Raw genomic sequence first — 23,747 nt, forward strand, 5'->3', positions numbered from 1 at the left:
CGAGTGCTCAAAATTAGAGCTAGTGGTTGAGGGGGAGACTCTAATCCCATGCATCAGACCGTCGACTCTGAGGTGTGCTCATCTCCAGTGTGGCGTTCGGACCCTGTCCAAGAGCAGGCGGGCTCTAAGGGGGGCTTGCAGTCCTGGTCTTCAGAGAACTTGGCTTACCCCATGGCACCATGGCCTGAGGCTTGGATTATTTTTTAAATTATTTTTTACTTGATTTGGATTTTCCTGCTTTTCTGAAGTGCTTGACTTTGCTAAGCCTAACTGCAAAAGTGCTTTTACTGCTTGGACTTTTGAGACCAAAAGGTGTGTAACTATATACTTCATACTGTTAGAATTTTGTGACTTTGATCAAATAACAGGTTTTTAAGTTATATTTCCAGTCTGCTTAACTTAACCAAATCTGATCTATCTTGATCATTTAAAGTAGACTCAAATTTTCTAAGTAGGAAAAAGTCCCAAAAACTGAATAGAGAATTTAGATATTAATATTCTAGAAAATGTGGTCTAATGCACATTTACTTTGTGGTCCTCCAAGGAATCTGCCTAATCTGAAGCAGTCTTTTCTCTTAGAGCATTTTTTGTGCTACTGTAGGGATAATAGGGACATTTGAGACTTACCCAACACATGTAACTTCATTTTGTTAAAAAAAATTTTTTTAATGTGACACAAATTTGTGAACCTTTTGAGCAAGTAATTTTGCATTTCCATCACCTGAAGAACACTGGGGCTATCGGAAACAGTGATGTGATGTTTTTTAAAGGGTAAGAAAATGATTAGGGCACCTCTGTGCAGAACTAGAAAAGACAGATACGGATGTTAACCGCTAGATGCAACCTAAGAATTCGTATTAGCCTGGAGAAAATGGAGACCTAGGAAGGTGAGGACTAGTCTCAGCGGATTAGGTGTGGCACAGTAGATTGGAAAGATCATGGTCTTTAAAATCAGACGTCTCTGACATTCCACTTCTGCTTTGAGTTTACGGGGCATCAACTCTGACACCAGTAGCTTACCTGTTATTCTGGTATGTTGTCAAAGTTCATAAAAGTTCGTTTCCTTAAACCTTAAAAAAAAAAAAAAAAGCCTCCTGGTGGCTAGAGAGTGAACAATTAGACAAATAGTATTGTTCTTATCCCATTAGACAGAAGATCCTACTTCTGTCGAGTACTCTTGCTGAATGCTGTGAAAAAACTCACGAACCTTTTGTGTGGTATCATCCTATCTTTTGGACTCCTACTCTCTATAGTATATAGGCGGTCTCTAAAAACAATAGGACTTCTTTAAAAGTCTCTTTGGAAATCCGTAACTCAGGGCGAAGTGGCAGGTACCCTGTGATTTCAGCTTCCCCCATCAATCTTGTGCTTTCTTTTTAAACAGGTGGTTCCATCAAGGTCCTAATCCCTACAATGGAGCACAGGACTGGCTTTACTCGGGCAGCTACTGGGACAGAAACTACTTCAATTTGCCTGACATTTATTAAAATGCACACAAGTCAGGGTGTTTGGCTAATCTATAAATAAGTCTTAAACCTATGTTTTTAAATTTTTTCCTTGGTTTCTACTCATCTTTTAAAAAAAGAAAAAACCTGCTCTGAGATAACTTGCATTTCACTCAACAAAAGTAGGGCATGAGGTGATATTGGTGAGGAAAGTCAGGAAAAATGGGTAATTTTGCTATCCAAACTTACTTCTTTGGAACACTGTTTTAGAGAGGTAAGAGAAACTGTGTGGAGAAAATGCTTTTTATGGTTGCTGTTGCCATATCTACTGAAAGTTTATACCCAACTGTAACTTTAGCTTTATGGAATTATATAGTAGTCCCAAATCAAGTTATTTTGAATATTTTTATGCTGTCATGCTTGAATGTTTTAGATGTGACTTTGAAATGTTTAGAACTCTTCTATACAATGTTAATGTGCTCAAATGTAGAGAAGGTTATGTCATTGTGTAAAGACTACGTTAAAAAGATGGCTTTTCTTCATACTAATCCTCTCAATTTTACCTCTTCCCACTTCCAAAAAGAAAAACCTGTTCCTGATTTGAAAATTCTAAAAAATTAAACTGGAAAAGGTATTTTAGTGCTCTGAATTTACTTTTACAACTTTCTGTAATCATGGTCCTTAGAATTAAAAGGTGTTTGAATTGAAAATTCGTATAAAATCTAGTTCACAAAAATGCCCTAGAAATAGATTCTAATCACCATCATTACATAATGACAAACCTTTATAAATGCCTCAACTTTTGTGGCAAAGGCCACCTGAGACGTGAAGTTGCACTCATGTATTATAAGTACCAAACTGTACAATAGGGGGTCTTGTGCATTGCAAGTACGTAAGGCCCCCGTGTACTTAAAATCTGTATGGAGACCTACTATACAGTAGCTTTGCCCCTTTCATTGGGGTACATTAATCTAATGGTATTTATCCACCCAACCCCGGACTGAGATCTTGCTCCAAGGGGCTTTAGGTAGCTGCCAGTAAATTATTTTAATTGCTGTCTTGAAGTTAACAAGTGTTACAATGAAATAATCTACCTGATGCTAAATAAAGGCTTTAGAATGTTCCCCAAAAGTGTGGTTTCTTAAACTTTCAAATATACTGATGTTGGCAATTGGTAGGATCCTAAATTATCGAGTGCCCGTGCACAGAGCTAACCAGCACAGGCTCAGGAGGCAGTCAGCACTGGGGAGTGTTATCTGGGTAAATACAGTATTACACTGAAGTGCCCCCTGTATTCCCCTGGTGTGCACACCAAACATGGACTTCCCGAGTGGGAATGCCCACCTAGGAAATGTGTGAGGAGAGGTGTTAATAGAGTGGGAGTTTTTTCTTCTACGGTGTATATACAGAGTTGGAAAAGGCTCTGCAAGTCTGCAAAGATTTATGGCCTTCTGTAATCGGTTGTCCTGAATTACAAAATGAGAACACAAGGCTTTATGCTTGCATGAAGTTTATTGACAAATTACACGGGGTGGCAGACTCCACCTTGAACGTTGACTCAAATGGCGTCACTTCTGGCATCTGTTAGGAATGCAAACAGTGAATTGTTTAATCATGAAAATGAACAAGTAAAAAGAACGGCAGATCAGAAATACGAGGCCTGCACTCCTATCATTAAATTCTTATCTACTCATTTACCTGTATTTGCAGCGAAATATCCCAGCATTTCATGCTGAGAAAGCCATTTTGACAATTCTGCTAAAAGTCTACAAAGGGGGTGATGAATAAGGGCACGTAGACCTAAGATTTGATAACCGAGTTGTCTCCTGAAATGCAATGTAGTATTCGAACCTGCCTGTGAAGGAAATGTAGCTTTTGCCCATCAGATGTTCAGCTTGAAATTCCCACAAATTGTTTTAAGGAGCAGAACTCGCGGGGGTGTGGGTTTAACAGTTGCATTATACCTCCTTAACTCATGTCTCTGCTCCCTCTAGTGACCTCCAGCTCTGGCTTCCTACTGAGCTTTTAACCCCAGTCTCTCTCCTAGGGACACAGGGGCCCTGACTCATAGGGTCCTCTCTTCACAGCTCCAGCGTCCTCTTAGGTGCTGTCCCGGCTCTTCCCAGCCGCTCTCATTTTGGCCTCCTTGGGGTGTCTGACTCCTGCTCTTTCAAGCCCTAGGCCTGGTCTGTGGGGTCTCTACAAGGCTGGCTCCTTGCACTCACTCAGTGGTCAGTTTGCATCTGGGCCTGAACACCTGTCAGCATCTTGTTTGGTTCACCCTACTTCACATGGTGTAATTAACTCTGGTGCTTTCCCCCACTAAGTGGGAAGGCCCCTGGTTTGCCCTGCCTACCCACCTCAGGAAGGAGGGACGAGCACAGGACATGGCATTAAGTACCGGGTAGATAAAGAATTTAATGATCATCTGTGAGTGATAAAACTGTCTTATCCACAGTTCATTCCAGTTTGGGCTCTTCAGGGCGTTTCCAGACTCCTGTGTAAATCTATAAATCTTCACTCTGAGAGGGAACAAACATACTGCTCTACACACAATCTCTTATCTCTCTCCAGTTGTCCCCAGTGCTCATGTCTTGTCTCTGCTCCGACCCACCCCTTAACAAGCCAATTGGATTATACAGTTCCTACGGAATGTCTTCTTATAAATCTACCCTTTTTCTAGTATCTTCCAGGGGCTAGATGAAGAACCCATATTCCCAGGTGATCGAGTGGATCGGTTCACGTATTAGGCACCAAGTCTGAGTCCTCACGGTGCAGTACACACACTGCATTTATTAGCAATTGGGGGCAATGGACTTGGAGATAGTAACCTCATCAAATTTGAGTATACACCAACTCCTTGCATATCTCAATGCAATTTTCATAAACACCTCAACCTCCAGATCAGCAAATCAAACACTAGGAGCAAGCCAAGGCCCACACATTATGGTAGGAAAACGCACCTACCAGTTCCCAGTTTCTGCTCTGCGGACATGGGCGGTGGTCACGGTTATCTCTCCAGCAATACCATAACTTCCACAGGGGGTACGTTTGTCACCAGATCCTGAACCTTTTTTGGCTACATCTTCTACTGGGAATGCGACAGAGAGAAAAACTGGGCTTTGTGGCCTGGGGACATCTTGTCCACTTGGCAGAGGACTACCATTCTGGGGGTTTGGGGTATGTTTCTGGAATTTCTGATCTGCAGGAACAGCGATGGGTACTTGGACTGCAGTGTATCTCTTCAAGGCATCTGACTGAGAAACAACAGCATGTCCAGGAAGAGGTTTCCAATCCTGAGCTTCCTGAACATTCGAGCCTACTAAAATAAAAGGTGGGGCACTGGTCTTCTTGCTGTCGTCCAGCATCACGTAAGTTGGAGAAGTAACTTTCGGTGGCTGCTGCAGAAACTGTGGATCCTTAGGATTAGATAAATAGAGGGTTGCTTGGGGGAAAGGCACAGGTGCAGGTGGCGGTGATGGGCGACTTTGTTGATTCATATCAGTTAGACAATAAAGGGTCCACATGTTAGAATATGGTGGTGGTTGTCCTGCTTCACTTGCTGCTATGGCTATAAAAAAAAAAAAATTTGCAGGCATTAAAGGTTTGGTCTCTGTATCAGGCGCTATGCACAGAAATGTCTTTATAAGTTTACATATAAACAGCTGGAGCAGTAAATATGTGCCATAAAGCATGCTAGAGAGAGGGCTAAATAGTGTTTGGTAATGTGAAAGAAGAGCGGTTCTGTCCAGTTGGAAAACGAGAACAGTGTTGGGACAGCAAGCGGCAGGGGCACTAGAGTTGTGGCTAAAGAAGCAATCTCATGCTAAGTGCCGCTTCCAGGGACACCCCCATTAGATGTGGCTGTCACAGCATCCTCAGAGAGGACTTTACCAAACTAGTGGCTTTACCAAAACAACCAACTGAAGGGCATGTGAAGCCACTGAAAAAGTGTTAATGCAGCTGCAGAGTGACTTTTTCTTTACTAAAGTCTGCATGGGGCATCATCTTTTGATTACATTATCAGTTATCTCTGGCCCTTCACAGGCACCATCATCTCCCATTAATTTGTCCCCACGTACAATCATCTCATGATCTAGGACTCAGAACCCCAGAGAGCACCCCTTTTAGGCGAGGCTTGAGGTCAAAGGTCCTAGGTGGCAGTATGAGGCCTGTTGGTCTCAGAGGGGTTAAGAAAAAAGAGGTCTAGGGGCACCTGGGTGGCTCAGTCGGTTAAGCATCCAACTTGGGCTCAGGTCATGATCTCACGGTTGGTGAGTTCAAGCCCCACGTCGGGTTCTGGAGCCTAGAGCCTGTTTCAGATTCTCTGTCTCCCCCTCTCTCTGCCCCTCCCTCACTCGCACTCTCTGTCTCAAACATAAACATTAAAAAAAAAAAAAGGTCTAGGGAGTGCCATCCATCTAACCCCCAGGAATCTATGATGTCAAGTTTGACTTGCCTAGTGAAGACTGTACTGTCGTGGAGAGCTGAGTCGCAGAAGATGGGACGGAGGCGAAACTCCTTCCTGATGGAGTTTGCCCAGAGTGTGCTAAGTTCACCTTGTGAGCCCTGGGCCTTGTATCCCCGGTGTAGCTTTTCTTCTTCCCCAGAAAATAACACTATGCACATGATTAAACTGGTAAGTTTTCAGTAGCTTCAGATGCTGTCAATTGATCCTTCTGCAAAGCCAATTAAAAATATGGACAAGCCCAGTCTTCCATTTGAAATATCCTCATAGTGCTTTAGAAAGGGCGAGGCCCTGAAAACAGTCACTCGGGATGCCAGTGCTGCATAAGCCACGAGTGTAGTGCCCGTCCTGTGTGCCAGCTCCCAACGCTGCCCTCTGCCTTCTCAGCTGTGCAGGACCCCGTCACACTGCCAGACAGAATTTGATCCGCGAACACCTGCTTTGGTAACACTTGACCATTCTGGCTCTGGGAAGAGCCGCAGTTGAGAGTGTTTCTGCAAAAGGAATGGGGGAGGTTGGCTCCTGTATGACCCATCCGTCCCTAAAAGGGAGAAGACAGGAGGCCGGGGGCGGGGCGGACCAAACGCCACAGTTAGATGGAGAGAGAGGTCAAATCGTTTCTGTATCACGGGAAAGCCCCCGAAAGATCCAGCAGCCCCGAAAGCAGCGGGGTGTTAGCACCCATCAAGGGAGCTGGCAGGAGACCAGCCGTTTCGGCAGTGCCAGTGCCCGGTGGTCCTCCGTGCTCTCCCGTGTGACAGAACTTGGGCCTGACCCGTCCTCGCCATCCAGGCGTGAAGCCCCCCCCCCCGTTGGCTGCAGGAGCCCCCAGCCAGGAGGCCGGGGCCAGGCCAGCTCCCCACACCCGTTCGCAGAGCTCTCCTGCCGCAGCGCGAAAGCAAGGGCGACACACCACCATTTCCCTGACGCGCCACAGGCCGCAGCCTCCGGAAGGCGTTGTGCAGTTGGAGTTTACGTTCACAAGCGAGGAATTGCAAACCAACACCACCGCGGCCACCTCACGTATCTTGGGCCTGACAGTTGGCTCTTAGGGTTCTTCACTACCTGTGCCGTGTCCAAAAGTGCCGGGTGGAGCAAACTCTGAGGCCAAGCTTTGGTGATGTCACTTTAAAATCACTCATCTTGTAAGAGTAAAATCTCAAATTCAACAAAGCCTTTACGTAGGTTTGCCGTTTTAAGAACTATTTAAAAGTCTTTCGACCCATCTGTAGGGAGCCTACCTAGGGGTTACCTGAAATCTAGATGGCACCTGAAATGTAATCTTTAATTTTGTCAGTACCTAATTTTCTTACCTGGCTCCATCAAACCTTGTTCGGGTGCTGCTTCCCACTCTGGTTCGATTTCTGGCTCAGTAAGACCTTCTGGAACAGGAATGGGGGGACCACCAGATGACCTTACAGATGCACCCAAGCTCCCTGCTTTGGCAGCTTCCCCAGAGAGCGCAAGTGTGGCCTCCATCTCCTGGGTGGCAGAGTTTTCCCTGGATTCCTCCTGCCCAGGATTGCCAGGGACTAGAGCAGTAAACTCCATTTCAAGGTGCAAAGATTTTTCAGAGCCTACTGCATTGGTAGAGCCCTCTGCATCCTGGAGTTGTGCAGGCGGACCTTGCAGGGAGGTGTTGGAGTACAGAACTGCTTCTGCCTCCATTTGCACCGAGGAATATTCTGCGTCCTCCTCCGACTGTGCACGTTTTCCAGAACCTACGGCTTTGCCTGAGCCCCTCATGAGTGCTACAGGAATGGGACCAGAGGGTGATGACTGATCATTTTCTTTAAGAGTAGCAACGTCATCAGGGATAACTATGTGCTCTGGTATTTGCTCGACATAAGTGACTCCTTCAGTCACAGGCTCATCGTTATAGATAGAGGATATATGAACGAATGATGTGACCTCAATATCAGCCTGCAAAGGGACCTCAGGAGCTTGATCGTAAGCAGGAGGGTCTTGTTCATCCTGCAAGGGGAATGAGGAAGCCGTTGATGGCTCAGCGTCATCGTCTTTAGATTCAGAACCCAAATCTACACGGACAGATGTTTGGCTCAGAACCTGCAGGGCCACCACCTCTGCAGAATACACAGCAGGAGTGGCTGCCGCGGCATCTTCGGCAGCCTCTGAGCTGAGCACCTCCTCGGAAAACACAGGCAAACTTGTTGCCACATCCACCATTAACACGTCAGACTGATCAGAATGAATAGATGCAACGTTACCTAACGTCTGAGCAGCAAACTGAGCTGGGTCGGCTGGGACATAAGCAAACTCCGGGGAGCCAGCTGCCGGAGACGGTGACGACGGTGGGCTCATAGCCTTAGAGGTAGTTGGCTTTGAACTGGAGTCTCGAGCGGCTTCGGTCGTCTCCTCGGGCTCTGGGAGCAGCTCAGCATGAACTGATGGGAACTGAGTGGTTTTGCTGATGAACAGTGGTCCAGCTATATTGTCCTCCTCTGTGTCTGTAGATTTTTCCATCCGTGTAGGTTCGTGGGAAACTATGGATGTTCCTACCGGTTCTTTTACACATTCTGGTTTCTTCTCTTGTGTCATTCCTTCTGACCATCTCTCTACTAACAAACAGCCGGATGGGTTAATAAGCGTGTGTCCCCCTCCACCTGCCACCAAACTTTAAAGCAGTAACAGGTAGAACATTCAGATGGCAGTACATACACGAGTACAAAAGAGTTTGCTTTATTTCCCAACATCAGTGATTTCGTGTGGGTAATGAAACTTACCTGTCCTGATCCACTCAAAAGATCCCTCACTCAGTTCATCTCCTCAGAACTAAGTGACCCTGAGCAGCACGGTGACAAAACGCATAATCAGATACCACCTTCAGCTGGTCAGCATCAGGGAAAAGACCATAACTGCCTAGAATTGAGTTGAAAACCTCCATGGAAAAAGCTTCTGATCTAAACTCCTACACAAAACCAGAGGGCAGAGGGCAAGACTTCAACCCGAGCAGTAAGTGACCTCATCTTCAGCTGATGGAAAAGCTTATTAATGAAACAAATGCTGTCATGTTAATAAAGGCATTCCTCAATTTAAGAAAATGCATATATAAAATTTAACGATGAATCGGAAAACTTGACTACAGGACACTTCTATGTTAGGAAGCCCCATCTAGTCTAGCCTAAAAATGGTAGTGATCTTGCTGGCAAGATCTGATAATGCAGGCCAAGCCATACTGACCCAGACAAGAGGGGCCGAGAGAGAACTCTGGACCCATGTGTACGTGTGGACTCGGTGAGTCCTCGGGCAGGAAGAAGTTCCCATGGCTGGGGATGGCGAGAGGGCTGGCAACGTGCAGAAACTCCTAGGACTGGAAAACTGCTGTGAGCCCCTTTTCTCAGCTCCGCATCCCCCTGCCCCCCCCCCCCCCCCCCGGCCCTTCCTCGTCGCACGCGGTCACATCTGCTTGCCGCACTGAGGATTCTCTCTTGGGGAAATGTTTCCCTAATACCAGAATGCTATCTGCAGGAAAAGCACAAAGTGTGTTTCAGTTTTGTTCTTAGTCCTCCCACAAGGTTTATTATTCCTTGGCTTTGACCTTCCTGGAGTCTCAACTGCATGGCCAGAGTTTCACAAGTCTCTTCACCTCGGCTGGGCCCAACCTCCCCCACACCAACAGCACACTACTTCTCAAACCCCCCCACTCAGCTGCCTGTCTCCCCCCAGCTCTTCCCGGCTAAGCCCCAAGCTGTCCTCCACAGGAAGCGGCTCGGGGTTGGCCAGCAACCCCAACGAAAAGGGCTTTGCGTTTTTTTATGGGGGTGGGGGGGTAGGATTCTTCTCTGCAAACACTCCCTCAGATACTTTGTTGCTTGAATCCTAGCCATATTAGTAGCCCCTAACTCTGCTTCTGCATTTCCTCTTCCCAGGGACACTTCCACTCTCTCTGCTTGGCCTCGCTTTCCCTGTGCAAGAGTTTGAAAAATGCTGCGAGGGTGAATGAGGGGCTCACTTTCTGTGAATCTCTTCTCCCAAGTATCCAGGCACTGGACTTTGTTTTGTACAATTTCTTCAGCATTATGGCTGTTGATAGGAGGCTAGGTGTGATACCAGCCCCTCCATCAGAGCTGAAAGTGAACTCTCTCCTTCCCCACTGAATCTCACCTAGCACAACATCTGGCAGTGGGTAGGAATGTACATATTTGTTAAATGAAATAATGAATTGGGCTTTAAGGATATGTAGCACTTGAAAGGTGGAAAGGAACTCCTGGAGAGGGGAGCAGCATAAAGCAAAACTCAGAAGACAACAAACTGTCTTGTACTTAATGGGAGCGAGGATTGCAAAGGCAGGATAGGTGTAGATTGCAGGAAGCTGCGTTTGCATTCAGGGGCCTGTAAAGGGATGAAAATTTACACACTATGACAGACCTGTCACAAAGCATTACTTTCTCTGTCTGCATTAAAATGCTCATTTCTACATGGCAAAATTTAGTTGATCTAGGTTTAAAGTATTTATCCCTTCTAGTTTAAAAGTCTCCTTTGGTTAATTGGTTAATTATTCACCCTTTTGGGGTATCGCTCTTTTATCGAAGGTTCTCCCACTTCTAAAGAGGGAATGTGAATGTGAGAGTTAGCTCTGGTTCTGACCCATGTAGCCCTTTCCTGCCACCTGTCTGTGACCTCTGGTGGAGGCACAGCACCTATTGCCTGTGCTCTGGGCGTTGTCTCTGACTTTGCTGTATTTCCTGAAGTATTTCCACCCTGTGAAAAATGTGGCCTGTTACTTCACTCAAGGACTGGGAGAGCCCTTCCTAATTTGTTCCTCTTTAGCCTCTGAGGCCTAGCTGCCAATTTTGATTCAGTCCAGCTTGGACATTTTGTGCTGTAGCTCTCAGCTGGCAGGTTGAGCAACTGCACTTTTCTCAGCCCGACGCCCTGCGAGTTCAGCACTCTGGGACAATCGAAACACATCTGCACCAACTAAAAGCCACATGCAGATCCTGGGGCATCAGAAATCTTATCTCAGGCCCATCTGAGAAAGACTCTCCATTATTTCTAATCTGCTTCAAATAGAATTTTTTATTCAACAAATACTTACTGAATGTCTGATCACAATTACAATTATGGTGGAGGTGCTGAATGTAGCATAGGTTATGTTAAACGATGCTAATCACACTGCTTCTCTGAGAGGCACCCAGGAAAGCAAAGAGCAAGCGTTTTGTTCACGTTTTAGGGAATTCCAATCAGAGATTTTACCTTCCTTATAACTGCTCTGGATCTCAGCTGGCAATTGTTATGCACACCCTAGTACCACAGCCCCATTGCCAGGAAGGACTTCTCATTTCCCCTCCCTTTGCAGCAGGAGATGAGCTTATATCCTAACTTTACCCACCCACCCCCCTCCTCCCTGGCATATATAAAATAAAACCTTGTAAGGTGCCTGGGTGGCTCAGTCGGTTAAGCAACCAATTTCGACTCAGGTCAAGCTCTCACAGTCCATGGGTTCAAGCCCTGCATCCTCTCTGTGCTGACAGCTCAGAGCCTGGAGCCCCCTTCCATTTCTGTGTCTCCTTCTCTCTCTGCCTCTCCCGCCCTCTCTCTCTCTTTCTCTCTCAAAAACAAATTTTTTAAAAAAATTTTAAATATAAACTTGACTCTACCAGAATCTTTGGCTTGTAAATTAAAATTCCACTCTGGAAAGTCCAAGATCTTCTCTCAACAAAAACAGGTTCCTGCAAAACTCCAAAGTGTTAGCTTTCTTGCTATGAACTTGGGAGACTCAGTACGGAGTAACGACTTCCTTGCTCTAGCTATTTTCGCCTTTTCTCCTAAAGCAAATGAATACGTCAATGGGTAGACATGAACGGAGTGAACAGGAACAATCAGAGGCTATCTGAAATCATGTATATTAGAGTTTAATATTTTTGCAAAAGTATCCCTACAACACCAAAGAGTTTGGATTTTGTGAACAATAGGGAGCTATCGGCGCCTGGGTGGCGCAGTCGGTTAAGCGTCCGACTTCAGCCAGGTCACGATCTCGCGGTCCGTGAGTTCGAGCCCCGCTTCAGGCTCTGGGCTGACGGCTCGGAGCCTGGAGCCTGTTTCCGATTCTGTGTCTCCCTCTCTCTCTGCCCCTCCCCTGTTCATGCTCTGTCTCTCTCTGTCCCAAAAATAAATAAAAAACAAAACAAAACAAAACAAAACAAAAAAACAATAGGGAGCTATCAAGGCTCCTGACTAGCAGAGCGATACATTTCTCAAAGATGTTCTCCCTTCATGTACTGACTCTTGGGTCCTGCTGTCCCTGACCTCCTTGTCCTAATTTTCTGGTTTGCCATATCTGCTTCCTCTCTCAATCCTAATTAGCTCCGTTTCTGCCCCTAGTCTGACCCCAACTCTTGACTATATCATTGGCTCAATGATTTGTTTGCTGTCTTTAGTATGGACTATTCCCCCAACTGATTAATCTTAACACAGTGGAAAAGCATAAAAGGCCCAAGCCCCCTTCCCAACATCACCACCACAGAATCATTTGAACCCTTTTCAACTTAATGTAATTCTTACCTTGGTACAAATTTTACCACCCTGTCTAGACAAATACAAGACTTGGAGAGATAAAAAGATCATTTTGGCACATCACCCATCCCTGTTTAGGGCATCAGTGTAGCTTGATTTCCTTACTTGAAAAAAAAAAATGCCCAGGAAAGTGCAGAGTAAGCACCAGGGCTTCACAAAATTTGGTATAGGCTGTCCTGAAATTGATACATTTCTCATTTACTTAATAAGAGAGAATAGCTACAAGTATATGTAACCAACCATGAAAATAATGCATGAGAATAGAATTTGGTACAAGAATTAAACTAAAAATTGGGGCACCCAGGTGGCACACTTGGTTAAGCTTCCAACGCTTGACTTCAGCTCAGGTCATGATCTCACCGTTTCGTGAGCCCCACATCGGGCTCTGTGCTGACAGCGTGGAGCCTCTTTGGGATTCTCTCTCCCTCTCTCTCTGCCCCTCCCCTGCTCAAGCTCTGTCTCTGTCAAAAACAAACTTAAAAAAGGTTTTAAAACTAAGAATTAAACTAAAAACTTCATAAATGTTTGATATGAGTAAGTAGCTCAAGACAACATCTAATGATACACATAACTGCTATGGTGCTACATAGAAATTGAAACTGGGCCCAAAGATCCACAACAGTACATGACGGTAATTACTGTTCTATGGCCAAGCCAAGAATGTCCAAGATGACTAGGAAAAGCTAACAGGTTAACTCAGGGTGGGCTAGGCCTCCTTGGTTCTTCAGAAGAGTTTGTTATTTCCTGCCTTTGTTGGAAGCAGGACAAGGCTGATACTAGAAACTGGACTGAATTAAGCTTAGGGGGATGTTAGGTGATAGTGGTGTTGAGATTACATTTACCACTCTGAACAGGAAAGTGCTTCCCACCCTCCTCACTGAGTGCTGAAAAAATGACAACTAGCACAATCTGGCTTCAGGGTCTACACAACATGATGGAGGAAGAAGTGAAAGAGGAGGAGATACTGTGGGGAAAGGGAGCTGAAATTCCTCTCCCTTCACTCTTTTAGTTGAAGAATTTCAAGTTTTTCCAGAGGGATCCTAGAATGCTATTTACTGTAGAAAGAGCATGAGTTATGCTTCTAGGAAGATCTCAGTTTACATCCCAACTCTACCGATTACTTAATATTTAGAAGCTTACAAGTTATGTAATCACACCCAAGCATCAGATTTCTCACGTAAAATTGCAATGATGTTACCTACTTATAAAGGTGTCTTAATTGACAAAATATATTGTAAGTACCTAGGACAAAACAGGTACATGTATACCTCATTTTATCGCACTTTATTTTACTTTGCGAGTATTGCATTTTTTACAAACTGAAGGTTTGTGGCAACCCTGTTAAGCAAGGCCACTGACTGGCTGTTCCCCCCATCTTTCTCCCTCTGCTGGGACCTCCCCATTCCCTGAGACACAACAATATTGAAATTAGGCCGATCGATAACCCTACAATGGCCTCTAAGTGCTCAAGTGAAAGAAAGAGTCTCATGTCTCTTACTTTAAATCAAAAGCTAGAAAATGATTAAGCTTAGTGAGGAAGGCATGGTGAAAGCTGAGATAGGCTGAACTCTTATGCCAACCAGTTAGCCAAGTTGTGAATGCAAAGAAAAGTTCTTAAAGGAAATTGAAAGTGCTAAACCAGTGAACACACGAATGATAAGAAAGCGAAACAGCCTTATTGCTGATAGGGAGAACGTTTTAGTGTTCCGGATAGAAGCTCCAACCAGCCACAACATTCCCTTAGACCAAAAGCCTAATCCAGAGCAAAGTCCTAACTCTCGTCAATTCTATCAAGTCTGAGAGAGGAGGAAGCTGCAGAAGAAACGTCTGAGGCGAGCAGAGGTGGTTCATGAGGTTTAAGGAAAAACACCGTCTCCGTAACATCAACGTGCAAGGGGAAGCACCAAGTGCTGATGTAGAAGCCGCCGCAATTATCCAGGAGATCTAGCTAGATCATGACTGAGGGTGGCTACACTAAACAACAGATTTTCAATGTAGGTGAGACATTCTTATATTAGAAGATGCTGTCTAGGCCTTTAATAGCTAGAGAGAAGTCAATGCCTGCCTTCAAAGCTCCAAAGGACAATCTGACTGTCTTGTTAGGGGCTACTGCAGCTGGTGACTTTGAGTTGAAGCCAATGCTCTTTTCCCATTCTGAAAATCCTGGGGGTCTTAAGAATTATGCTAAATCTACTCTGCATGGGCTCTATAAATGGGACAACAAAGCCTGGTAACAGCATGTCCATTTACACTATGGCTTACTGAATATTTTATTTACTTACTTTTATTAAATTTTTTAATGTTTATTTTTGAGAGAGACAGACAGAACATGAGCAGGGGAGGGGCAGAGAGAGGGAGGGAGACACAGAATCTGAAGCAGGCTCCAGATTCTGAGCTGTCAGCACAGAGCCCAACACGAAGCCCGAACTCATGGACTGCGAAATCATGATCTGAGCCAAAGTCAGATGCTTAACTGACTGAGCCACCCGGGCGCCCCGGTTAACTGAATAAACTGAGGGTTTAGAGTTTAAACCCCCTAAACTCTGGGTTGAGACCTGCCACTTAGAGAAAAATATTCCTTTCAAAATATTACTGCTCAGGGACAATGTACCTGGTCATCCAAGAGCTCTGATGGAGGCGTACAATGAGGTGAATGTGGTTTTCATACCTGCTAATACATCGATACTGCAGTCCATGAATCAAGAAGTAATTTCAACTTTCAAATCTCATTATTTAAGAAATACATTTTGTAAGGCTATAGTTGCAAAAGATAATGATTCCTCTGATGGATCTGGGCAAAGTCAGTTGAAAACCTTTGGAAAGGAGTCACCATTCTAGATGCCATTAAGAACATTTGTGACTCATGGGAAGAGGTCAAAATATCAACATTAACAGGCATCTAGAAGAAGTTAATTCCAAAGTCATGGATGAATTTGAGGGGTTCATGACTTCAGTGGGGGAAGTCACTGCAGATGGGGTGAAAACAGCAAGACAGCCAGAATTAGGAGTGAAGCCAGAAGAAGTGACTGAATTGCTGCAGTCTCAGGATAAAACTTGAACAGAGGAAGAGTTGCTCCTTATGGATGAGCAAAGAAAGTGGTTTCTTGAGATGGTCTACAATCCTGGTGAAGACCGTTGAAAGAATTTAGAATATTCCATAAACTTAGTTGCTCAAGTAGCAGCAGGGTTTGAGAAGACTGACTGGGGTTGGAAAGAAGTTCTACTGTGGGTAAAATGCTATCAAATAGCATCACATGCCATAGAGAAATCATTCATGAAGAGTCAATCGATGTGGCAAACTTTATTGTTGTCTTATTTTAAGAAATTGCTACAGATACCCCAACTTTCAGGGACCACCACCCTGATCAGTCAGCAGCCATCAACATCAAGAGCAACCATCAAGCTCTCTGGAAGCTCAGATGGTAGTTACCTTTTAATTCATTTTATTTTTTTTTTAGCAGTAAAGTTTTTTAAATTAAGGTATGTACACTTTTTTTAGACATAATACTATTGCACACTTAATAGACTACAGTATAGTATAAAACGTAATTTTTATATGCACCGGGAAATGAAAAAAGTTCATCTGACTGGCTTTATTGCAGTATTTGCTTTCTTGTGGTGGTCTGGAACTAAACCCACAGTATCTCCAAGGTAAGCCTGTACTCAATGATTCCATTCCTTTTTCCTTTCTTTTCCTACCATATACTAAGTGGTGGAACTTAAGAGACAACTCTTTTGCTTTAAAATAGAGCTGAGTTTCTAAAATCCCCCCAATTAATGATTCATCTCTATTAACAAAGAAACTCCTGAGAAGACTGAAAAATTGCGCCACTTTTCATGGATTCATGTGGTAGTGAGATCTGTTTAATCAAATTGCAAAAAAAAAAAAAAAAAAAAAAAACAAGAAGGGAGTCCAAGAAAGTTTCACAGCATGAACTACTTTGGAAATAGGCATATATGGGTGAAATGCCACAGTGGAGGCCTGGACAGTCAGGGACTATCCCATAGGTCCTAGGCTCTGGAAAATGAGGAAATGATGAGAGACAACAGAGAAGTGAGAAAAGTTTGCTTCGTATCTGGTACTTTTCCTCCCCACCTCTTCCATCACCTGAGTTTGTATGAATTTTTAAGGGCACTGGGAGATGGGTGAACCCTGTCTGTCCTATAAAGAAGCTACCAAAAATGGGCCTCCTTCCAAGAAAAATCCAGGATGAAGTGTTCAAATAAAAGGGTATGCGCAAGGATGTACTGTAGACAAAAACCAATGTCTTTCACAGTCACATCTGGTAGTTGGGAGGTGAGTGGGGACCAATGCATTAGGGATGGGAGTTAGCCTTTGCCCCACATCAGCAAGCGCTAATACCTGCTACTGCCTTTAGGTTGACCTAGCCTCATGCTGAAGAGACTGAAAGACCAAAGTAAGGGTCAGTTCACATGGTCCTCAAAGAATGGTCCACTTTTCCATATTTCACATCACTGAAATCTTGGGAGAGCCACAATCCTTGGGACCGAGAGAGCATGTAGGGTACTATAGGTGCCACCATATACAGCAGCGGGATCCACAGAAGGGAAGTCTGTCTAGAGGAGAAGGTGCCACTTGTTCTACCTACATTTTTATTGTAGAGAACCCAACAACCATGCAGCCAAATGTACTTGGCACTCCCACAGGAATTGCGTTTGGGGAATTAAGCCAGTTAGAAGATAGGAGGATGTCATTCAGGGGAGGAAATGCCCTACCAAATGGAAACTGCCTCTATATCCCTAGATAGTCCCTCTTTAGCCCAGAGTGATGCTTTCCTGGATACACACAGACTCATGCAGTCTCTACGATAGGACCTAAGTTAATGGACACTGTTTTCCATTAATAAACCAGTTGATACAACAATAAAAGGCAGACAAATGAGCCAAACTGGTATTAGTTAACAATGAAATCAATATATTTTCTGGTCATATCTTCATGTTACCTTCCCATCTCCCCAGTAAACTAGAATAAGCAATGTTCATTTCTACTCTACTGCCAAAGAGCAATCTAGGTCTACAGCCATTCAGTCTGTTAATTAAAGTAATCCACATTAATTTAGTCCACTTGTTAAGCTGAATGGTGGGTAAGTTCTTCAGTAAACAAATTAGTCTCAAAAGCTACCAGTTAGAAGAGCCTGGGTGTCTCAGACAATTGGGCATCTGACCTCAGCTCAGGTTATGATCTCGTGGTTCATGAGATCGAGCCCCACGTCGGGATCTGTGCAGACAACTCAGAGCCTAGAGCCCACTTCAGATTCTGTGTCCCCCCCTCTCTCTCTCTGCCCCTTTCCGCTTGCACTCTCTCTCTCTCTCAAAAATAATAAACATTAAAAAAAATTTTTTTTAAAGCTACCAGTTAGCTACCTCCCACCATAAAGATTCACCGACTTTATCACCACTCTCAAACATAGTAAGCCTGCACAATCCCAATCCTCTCAAACATAGCTCCTGGTATAGACAGCACGAGTACAAAGAGAAAGGTTCACAGGGAAGGGGAGAGTTGTCGGGGTTCTTGCACTTGTCTGTATGTCCTGCTGGTGGTAAGCAAATCCCAGACCTGTGTCTCATGGTAAGCTGGGAATGTCCTCAGGACCCTGCAGGGAAGAAGCCAGGCTAGATAGTAAAATATTCCTGAACCACAGCAATGGACTCTCCTGCCCCTTCAAATGCTGACTTTTGCTAGCCTTAATCTCATTTTCTGTTTTGGGTCTTTTGCCATAGACCCAAATCCCTCATGATCTTTACATTTTCCTAGATCCTACTCCTGACTTCTCCCTATCTTGACTATGTTATCTATTGGCATCACCAAACTGGTAGAGTATAAAAGTGGCTTAAACTCACTGATCCTACCTTTTCTTTCTCCACAGTCATTCCAAAATGTTGGCCAGCTAAAGCAGCAAAAATACTTCGTTATTTCTCTCCCTGCCCGGGAGTCTCCCATTTTCTCCACAAAATTTTGCCAAAAGCTTCTTCTTACCATTCTTTTAGATATGCATGCCTGTCCTTGGGATCACCCTTTTGCTTTTAGTGAGCCACCCAAATTGTCACCATGTAACTATGCTTTTCTCTTACTCCCCATCTGACTTTTCTCGGTGCTCCTCTGTCAATGCAGTTTCATGCGGTCACGTCCACCTAGACATTTACGCATATACATAAAACACAATTTTTCAAAGCCCTGTACAGCCCTATGTCAGAGAGATGGGCTGGAGAAGACCACTTTCTATGAAAAACTTGGGACAGAAAAGATGGTCAGTGACAATTGATTTCTTGCCCTCCAACTGAACTGCAGTTAACCTACCATAGGAGGAAAAAAGAAAAAAAGATGTTTTTTTTCTTAATAAAAATATCTTCCAAGAAGAGTGTTTATACAACTTTCCTAAGTAGTGCATCTATTACTACAACATCCAGTTTTCTTCAAAGTTCATTGTACTTCCTTAAAGATAGAGGACATTAGGAAGGGTCTGAGTCATAGTTTATACATACTGTTCTAGGTCTCATTTTACCAAATGGTTTGAAGATGAGTGTTTCCTATGTTTGTCTTTTAAAGATTTAAAATCCCCCAAAATGTCAGTTTCCAATCTTCAAAAAAAAAATAAATGATCCAATAATAAAAATTAAACTGTGATTAAACAAACATCAGTATAATTAAACAAAATATTTATGGGCATGATTCTGAAGCTTGAATGTATGCTAGTAATGATGCAATGATTTATAACTAGTATTATTAAACTGTTACTACTTGTGGTACTTACCTTCAATCAGATGAAATTGTTTAACGAGATCTTTTATATCCAGAGAAGTATTCCCTGAAGGAATAAATGCAGGAAATTAGAGACATCAAATTCCCAACTTAAAATGCCTTCCTTTTCAAAGCAACAAATATATAATCTCAAGGAATAACAAACCTTCTCTAAACACAATGAGTTCTTTAAAATAAACTGCTGCAAACTGGGTGATGTTTGGTGGGTTGGTTTTGAGAACGGCTCTGCTAAGTCCCTCGAGCAGAGTCTTGAGGCCATAAGGTACGACAAGTCTGGGCTTTGAAGAAATCATTTGGGCAGGATGTCTGTAATATCAACTATAATGAAGAAAAACAAGGTCTTATAAATAGTATATGATAGCTTCTGACAACAAATCTGTCTCCTATAGAAATTATTACCTTTAGTTCCAATTTCTAGGCATTTATTCTAGCAAAGTGGGCTAATTCTTAATGGTAGTTAACACACAGGCGTGAGTGCGTACACACACACACTAGCTCATTATGTGCAGATGAGCAATAGAGTAGCACTATTAAACCCCCTGGGGAAAGCCCTGGTGAGAACTCTAGGATGATAGTAAAAACAAAGAACCAACCAAACAAAACTTGTTTCTGTAAAATTTAGTAAATATTTTGTGCAGAATTTCAAGAAAGATAAATTAAGCTCGTGTATCGGTGCCTAAACATCCTTTGAAATTACATGGGCACTGGCTTTTTCTCTGTACCTTCATCAGATAGAATTGTCGAATAGAGTTTCTACAAGAAAACATCTTTTTCCTCATTTTTCTAAATGTATCCCTGAACACGTTGATCGTCTTTCAATATACAATTTTTAGCCTTTGCTTTAACAATCAGAATAGGTATAATTTACTTGTGGTATCACACCACCCACTACCCTATGCACGTCTCTCTTTTCTCCTATCCTCCCTTAACCTCTGCCCTAGTCTTCCCCTCTCTCCCCTTTCTGCCGCCTTTCTGATTTTAAGTGGTACCAAGGGTATTGCATAGTCCAACCTGTAATGCTCAAGAGTTGCAAAGATTGCCATCCTAAACTGTGTGTCAGTGTGTGTGTGTGTGTGTGTGTTCTGTTTCACTGTACAAGATGATTTCAGGAGGTTTATAAATACATGTAAAGAACAGAAGTAACTATTTAAGGAAAGGAGTTCAATGGTAAGGGAAAAATCATGGTAGGAAAAATATGATGAAGCCACAGGTAAGGTTAGTATCCCCATGCAAGCCATACATCCTACACTTTGATGGAGATGGCGTGTCAAATCAGCCCCTGAGCTACCAGGCAGCCATCACAAAATAGGAAAAATTTGGTTAAATGGTTCATGTTTCTGAGATAAAAAATCAGTTGCCTGGGAGACTCAGAGGCATTCTGAACACCGAGTCCCAGGAGAAATTTCTCCCCCAGGTCCTCATAAAGAGGGGAATAGTGTGATATAATGAATCATGTCAACAACATCCCTACAGTCGAGTAACGAGTTTCATAGAGCTAAGTTGCAGGGTTTAGTTACAGCAATTATATAAGGAGCCAACCTCTAATAAAAAGTTGTGTGTCATAACAAAATGCTGAATATTTAAAAGCAGTTTCATCTTCCCAAAGGTCAGGAAAAAAAAAATGAATCTCTGTTGGTCAAAGCAAATCTTTTGAGGATATAATTAAGTGTATTGAATCCTTTAATGAAAATCTACTCTCAAAGTTTAAGTCAACTTGACCTTTACTGAATTAAACTATCTTTAAAAAACCACTAGTGCGCAAAAAGCAAACAAAAAAAAAACAACCAAAACAACCCCACACCACTAGTGCAGCTTTGGCAGGCTACAAGCTAAACGTTAAGGGATGTAGGCAGTAATTGTATGCATGATCCACAGATACGCTATTTTTGTGTGCATGTGTATATAATTTTTTTTCAAGTACACATTTTGCACCCCAGTGTGAGTGGATAAGTCACGTTTGGAAAAGCGGCTTACCGGCAGCCATGATGGAGCTACCTAAACACCCTTTCTGTAGGCAGTTGGCAGTTGCTGCCACCAACCGTGGACAGAACGGCCGTACAGTGATCCTATTGGTTCTCCGCGCAGGCGGTATGCCGCGCCCCCAACCACTCCATACTCTGGGAGTGTGCGAGGCCTTTCAGTGCCCCAAGACCTGGGATGCTGTACGTCCTACAACACAGTCCCATGAGAAAAATTGTCCTGAGCAAGTTGAGAAATACTGCGACACCAAGCAGGACTACATCGACGGGTAGTCAGAGACAGACAGACACACACACACACACACACTGAGAGCTTAAAACCGACCGCTTAATTCTACCCAAATCTCTCCTTTAGAGGTTACTTGTCCAAAACTTCTTTTACTACCCCGACCCCTGTGCTGAACTGTGAGCTTGCGTTTTTACCCACTCCCCCAGGGCTAACGCCTGAGCGGGACAACGGTGCTGTAGGCTGAGAATGCGGGAGTGCGGGCTTCAGAGCCACAGGAAACGTCAACAATACACACCGCTCCCTTAAGACCTACGTTGGGGTCTGTGCTTGGTTTGCCGTTGGTTTGGTGGGAAGGGCAGCGAAACGGAGAGCGGGCGTCCCGGTTCCGCGTCTAATTCAGGAGGCGCAGGTGACAGACCCACCGCCGGGACTCCCGGAGCTCCGCCACACCCACGGTTGTGAGCCTGCCCTTCCCCACGGGCCTCCCACTCCGAGGGCCCTCCGTCTTCCCCAGCACTGGAAGAACCATCCACCGAGCCCACCGCGAGAGGCGCCCCGAGGGCGTGACCGCCTCCTGGGCCGCAGGGCGGGGCGGGGCCTTTTCTCCAGACTCCCCCACCTTTTCCTTTCCGCCTACGCTATAAAAAGCTTCCTCGTCGCCCCCTTGCCGGCGGCTCCTGAAGGAGTAGAAGCGCTGAGCTGGGTATTTATAGCCCTGTGGACGTCAGGGCGTGCGTCACAAAGCTCCTCCCTCGGGCTGAGGGCTCGCGGTCAGGAAAGGAGGCGGAGCCTCAGCGTCCTCAGCCAATGGGAAGCCGCAAAGGACAAAGGCTCCAACTCCGCGGGCCAGACACGCAGGTGGGCTTTGCCTTCTCTAGAATACAAACTGCCGTTTCCAAACCGCCAGAAGTCGCTCAAGGCTACGGCCTTAACACTTCTCATCGCTCATCATAAAATAAGAGCTGGTGTAGAAGGAAACAAATAGATTTATGGCATTTCTTGCAGTCGCCGCCTCTCCTCTTCGCACTACCGCTTCCTCCACAATGTTACTCTTTTCAGCCAGCCTTTAGAAGAATAGTCTGTCACGGTATACATAATGCTAAAATGTTGAAGAGAACGAATAATTTTATGCAACACAGTACTTTCCCTTTTGAGAAAATCACCTGTGGGAAGAGAATTTGGCAATAATCTTGAGGCTTCCACTTTCTGTAACTCGGATCTGGCAATACAGACACAACCCACCCTCCCCAAATCCTACTACCAGAAACCGGTTGCAATTCAGACCAAAGTAAAGGCACATCGACTTGTTTCAAATACCTGCTCCCTGCTCTTTCACCCATTCAAACTCACATACTTGAGCTGGGCATTAACTGCCACCATAATCATGATGACCAAACTCCAAACGGGCTTCAACGTAATTCGTTTTCAAATATTTAAACAAGAATCATTGTAAATCAACCAAACAGTATCTTCAAGGCATAGATATGATTTAAAAAAAAAAAACACAACACTTTAAATAAATTCAGAAAACAGTTAAGGCTTCCAGAGCTCTTAAGAGGCAATGCTTAGGGCACCAGTCTCCATTTATGCTGCACAGAGAGCACTTTCTACACATATTAAATCTTCCAAATAATAGTTACTGAGTGCTCATTATGTCACAGGCTCCCTCTTCTCCTGAAGATTGCATTTTGAAAGCAGAAATGCTAATTTTAGATTGTGATGATAGGTCTGCAGATGATACTTGTCCCTGGCCCCATTTTGGTGGATAAAAGTGAAATGAACCATTTTTGGTGGTTTCGTTCATAATATATTTAACTATCAAAGATAGAAACTTTCTAAAACCCCCAAGTACAAACCCCATTTATGGCATCTTTGGGAATTATTTATGCTTCTGTAGCCTAACCTTGGCAGGCCACCTCGGACACACAGGTCTTAGGTACTGTGCAGAATATCTGCAATGCATGTCCTCTTTCCACATTTCATCAATGACTCTTTTGTCCAAGTCCCTGAGAGGCAAATTGTTACAGTGAAAACATTTAACCAAAAATTTTCAAACCACTATTCACTGCTTTGATTTCTAGAACTCTTAATGATTTCAGGTGGTTTTATATTCTTCTTGTCCTTTCAGTCACTAGGGATCTAAATGCAAAATGATACTCTGCTTTGCATTTCTCCTTGCTCCCCATTCTTACTTCATGGAAGTTCAAGGCTCTTGGCGTGACCTCTGCAAAATTCAAATGTTATTTCGTTCCCACCTGACTCGAAACTGGCCTGAACACACATACTGTTTGTCACCTCTGTGCCTTTG

The 23,747-nt window shown here is 44.1% G+C and overlaps 2 protein-coding genes across 16 annotated transcripts in view; one reads left to right on the forward strand and one right to left on the reverse strand.

Annotated features, from left to right (window-relative positions):
• Positions 1–2,639, forward strand: part of OSBPL1A (oxysterol binding protein like 1A) — a 243,777-nt gene extending 241,138 nt beyond the window's left edge. For 3 of the 7 annotated variants that reach the window (XM_049619609.1, XM_049619612.1, XM_049619608.1), the window contains exon 14: positions 1,385–2,633. In XM_049619609.1, the coding sequence (XP_049475566.1) occupies positions 1,385–1,487 (103 nt within the window). In that variant the 3' untranslated portion in view covers positions 1,488–2,633. Of the gene's footprint in view, positions 1–1,384 lie in introns of all 7 variants that reach the window. The other 4 variants (XM_049619605.1, XM_049619606.1, XM_049619607.1 and 1 more) reach the window with 3 other exon arrangements.
• A 299-nt stretch (positions 2,640–2,938) lies between these two features.
• Positions 2,939–22,164, reverse strand: CABYR (calcium binding tyrosine phosphorylation regulated). 9 transcript variants are annotated; one of them, XM_049619619.1, is made up of 7 exons: positions 22,059–22,162; positions 19,377–19,549; positions 19,224–19,277; positions 8,142–8,492; positions 7,227–7,295; positions 4,413–5,016; positions 3,231–3,300 (listed from the first exon to the last, which is right to left on the reverse strand). In XM_049619619.1, exons 2-7 carry the CDS (start codon positions 19,522–19,524, stop codon positions 3,246–3,248), a joined length of 1,281 nt encoding a protein of 426 aa, XP_049475576.1. In that variant the 5' UTR covers positions 19,525–19,549; positions 22,059–22,162; the 3' UTR covers positions 3,231–3,245. The 9 variants fall into 9 exon arrangements, 8 of the variants coding, with proteins under 8 accessions (XP_049475573.1, XP_049475574.1, XP_049475575.1 ...); XR_007455287.1 differs by lacking the exon at positions 4,413–5,016 and adding an exon at positions 2,939–3,026 and having other exon boundaries at positions 3,144–3,300; positions 7,227–8,492; positions 22,059–22,164; XM_049619616.1 differs by lacking the exon at positions 3,231–3,300 and adding an exon at positions 2,939–3,026 and having other exon boundaries at positions 4,409–5,016; positions 7,227–8,492; positions 22,059–22,164.
• Positions 22,165–23,747: the final 1,583 nt, after the last annotated feature.

Source organism: Panthera uncia (assembly GCF_023721935.1).
Source record: "Panthera uncia isolate 11264 chromosome D3 unlocalized genomic scaffold, Puncia_PCG_1.0 HiC_scaffold_8, whole genome shotgun sequence".
NCBI classification, from domain to species: domain Eukaryota; kingdom Metazoa; phylum Chordata; class Mammalia; order Carnivora; family Felidae; genus Panthera; species Panthera uncia.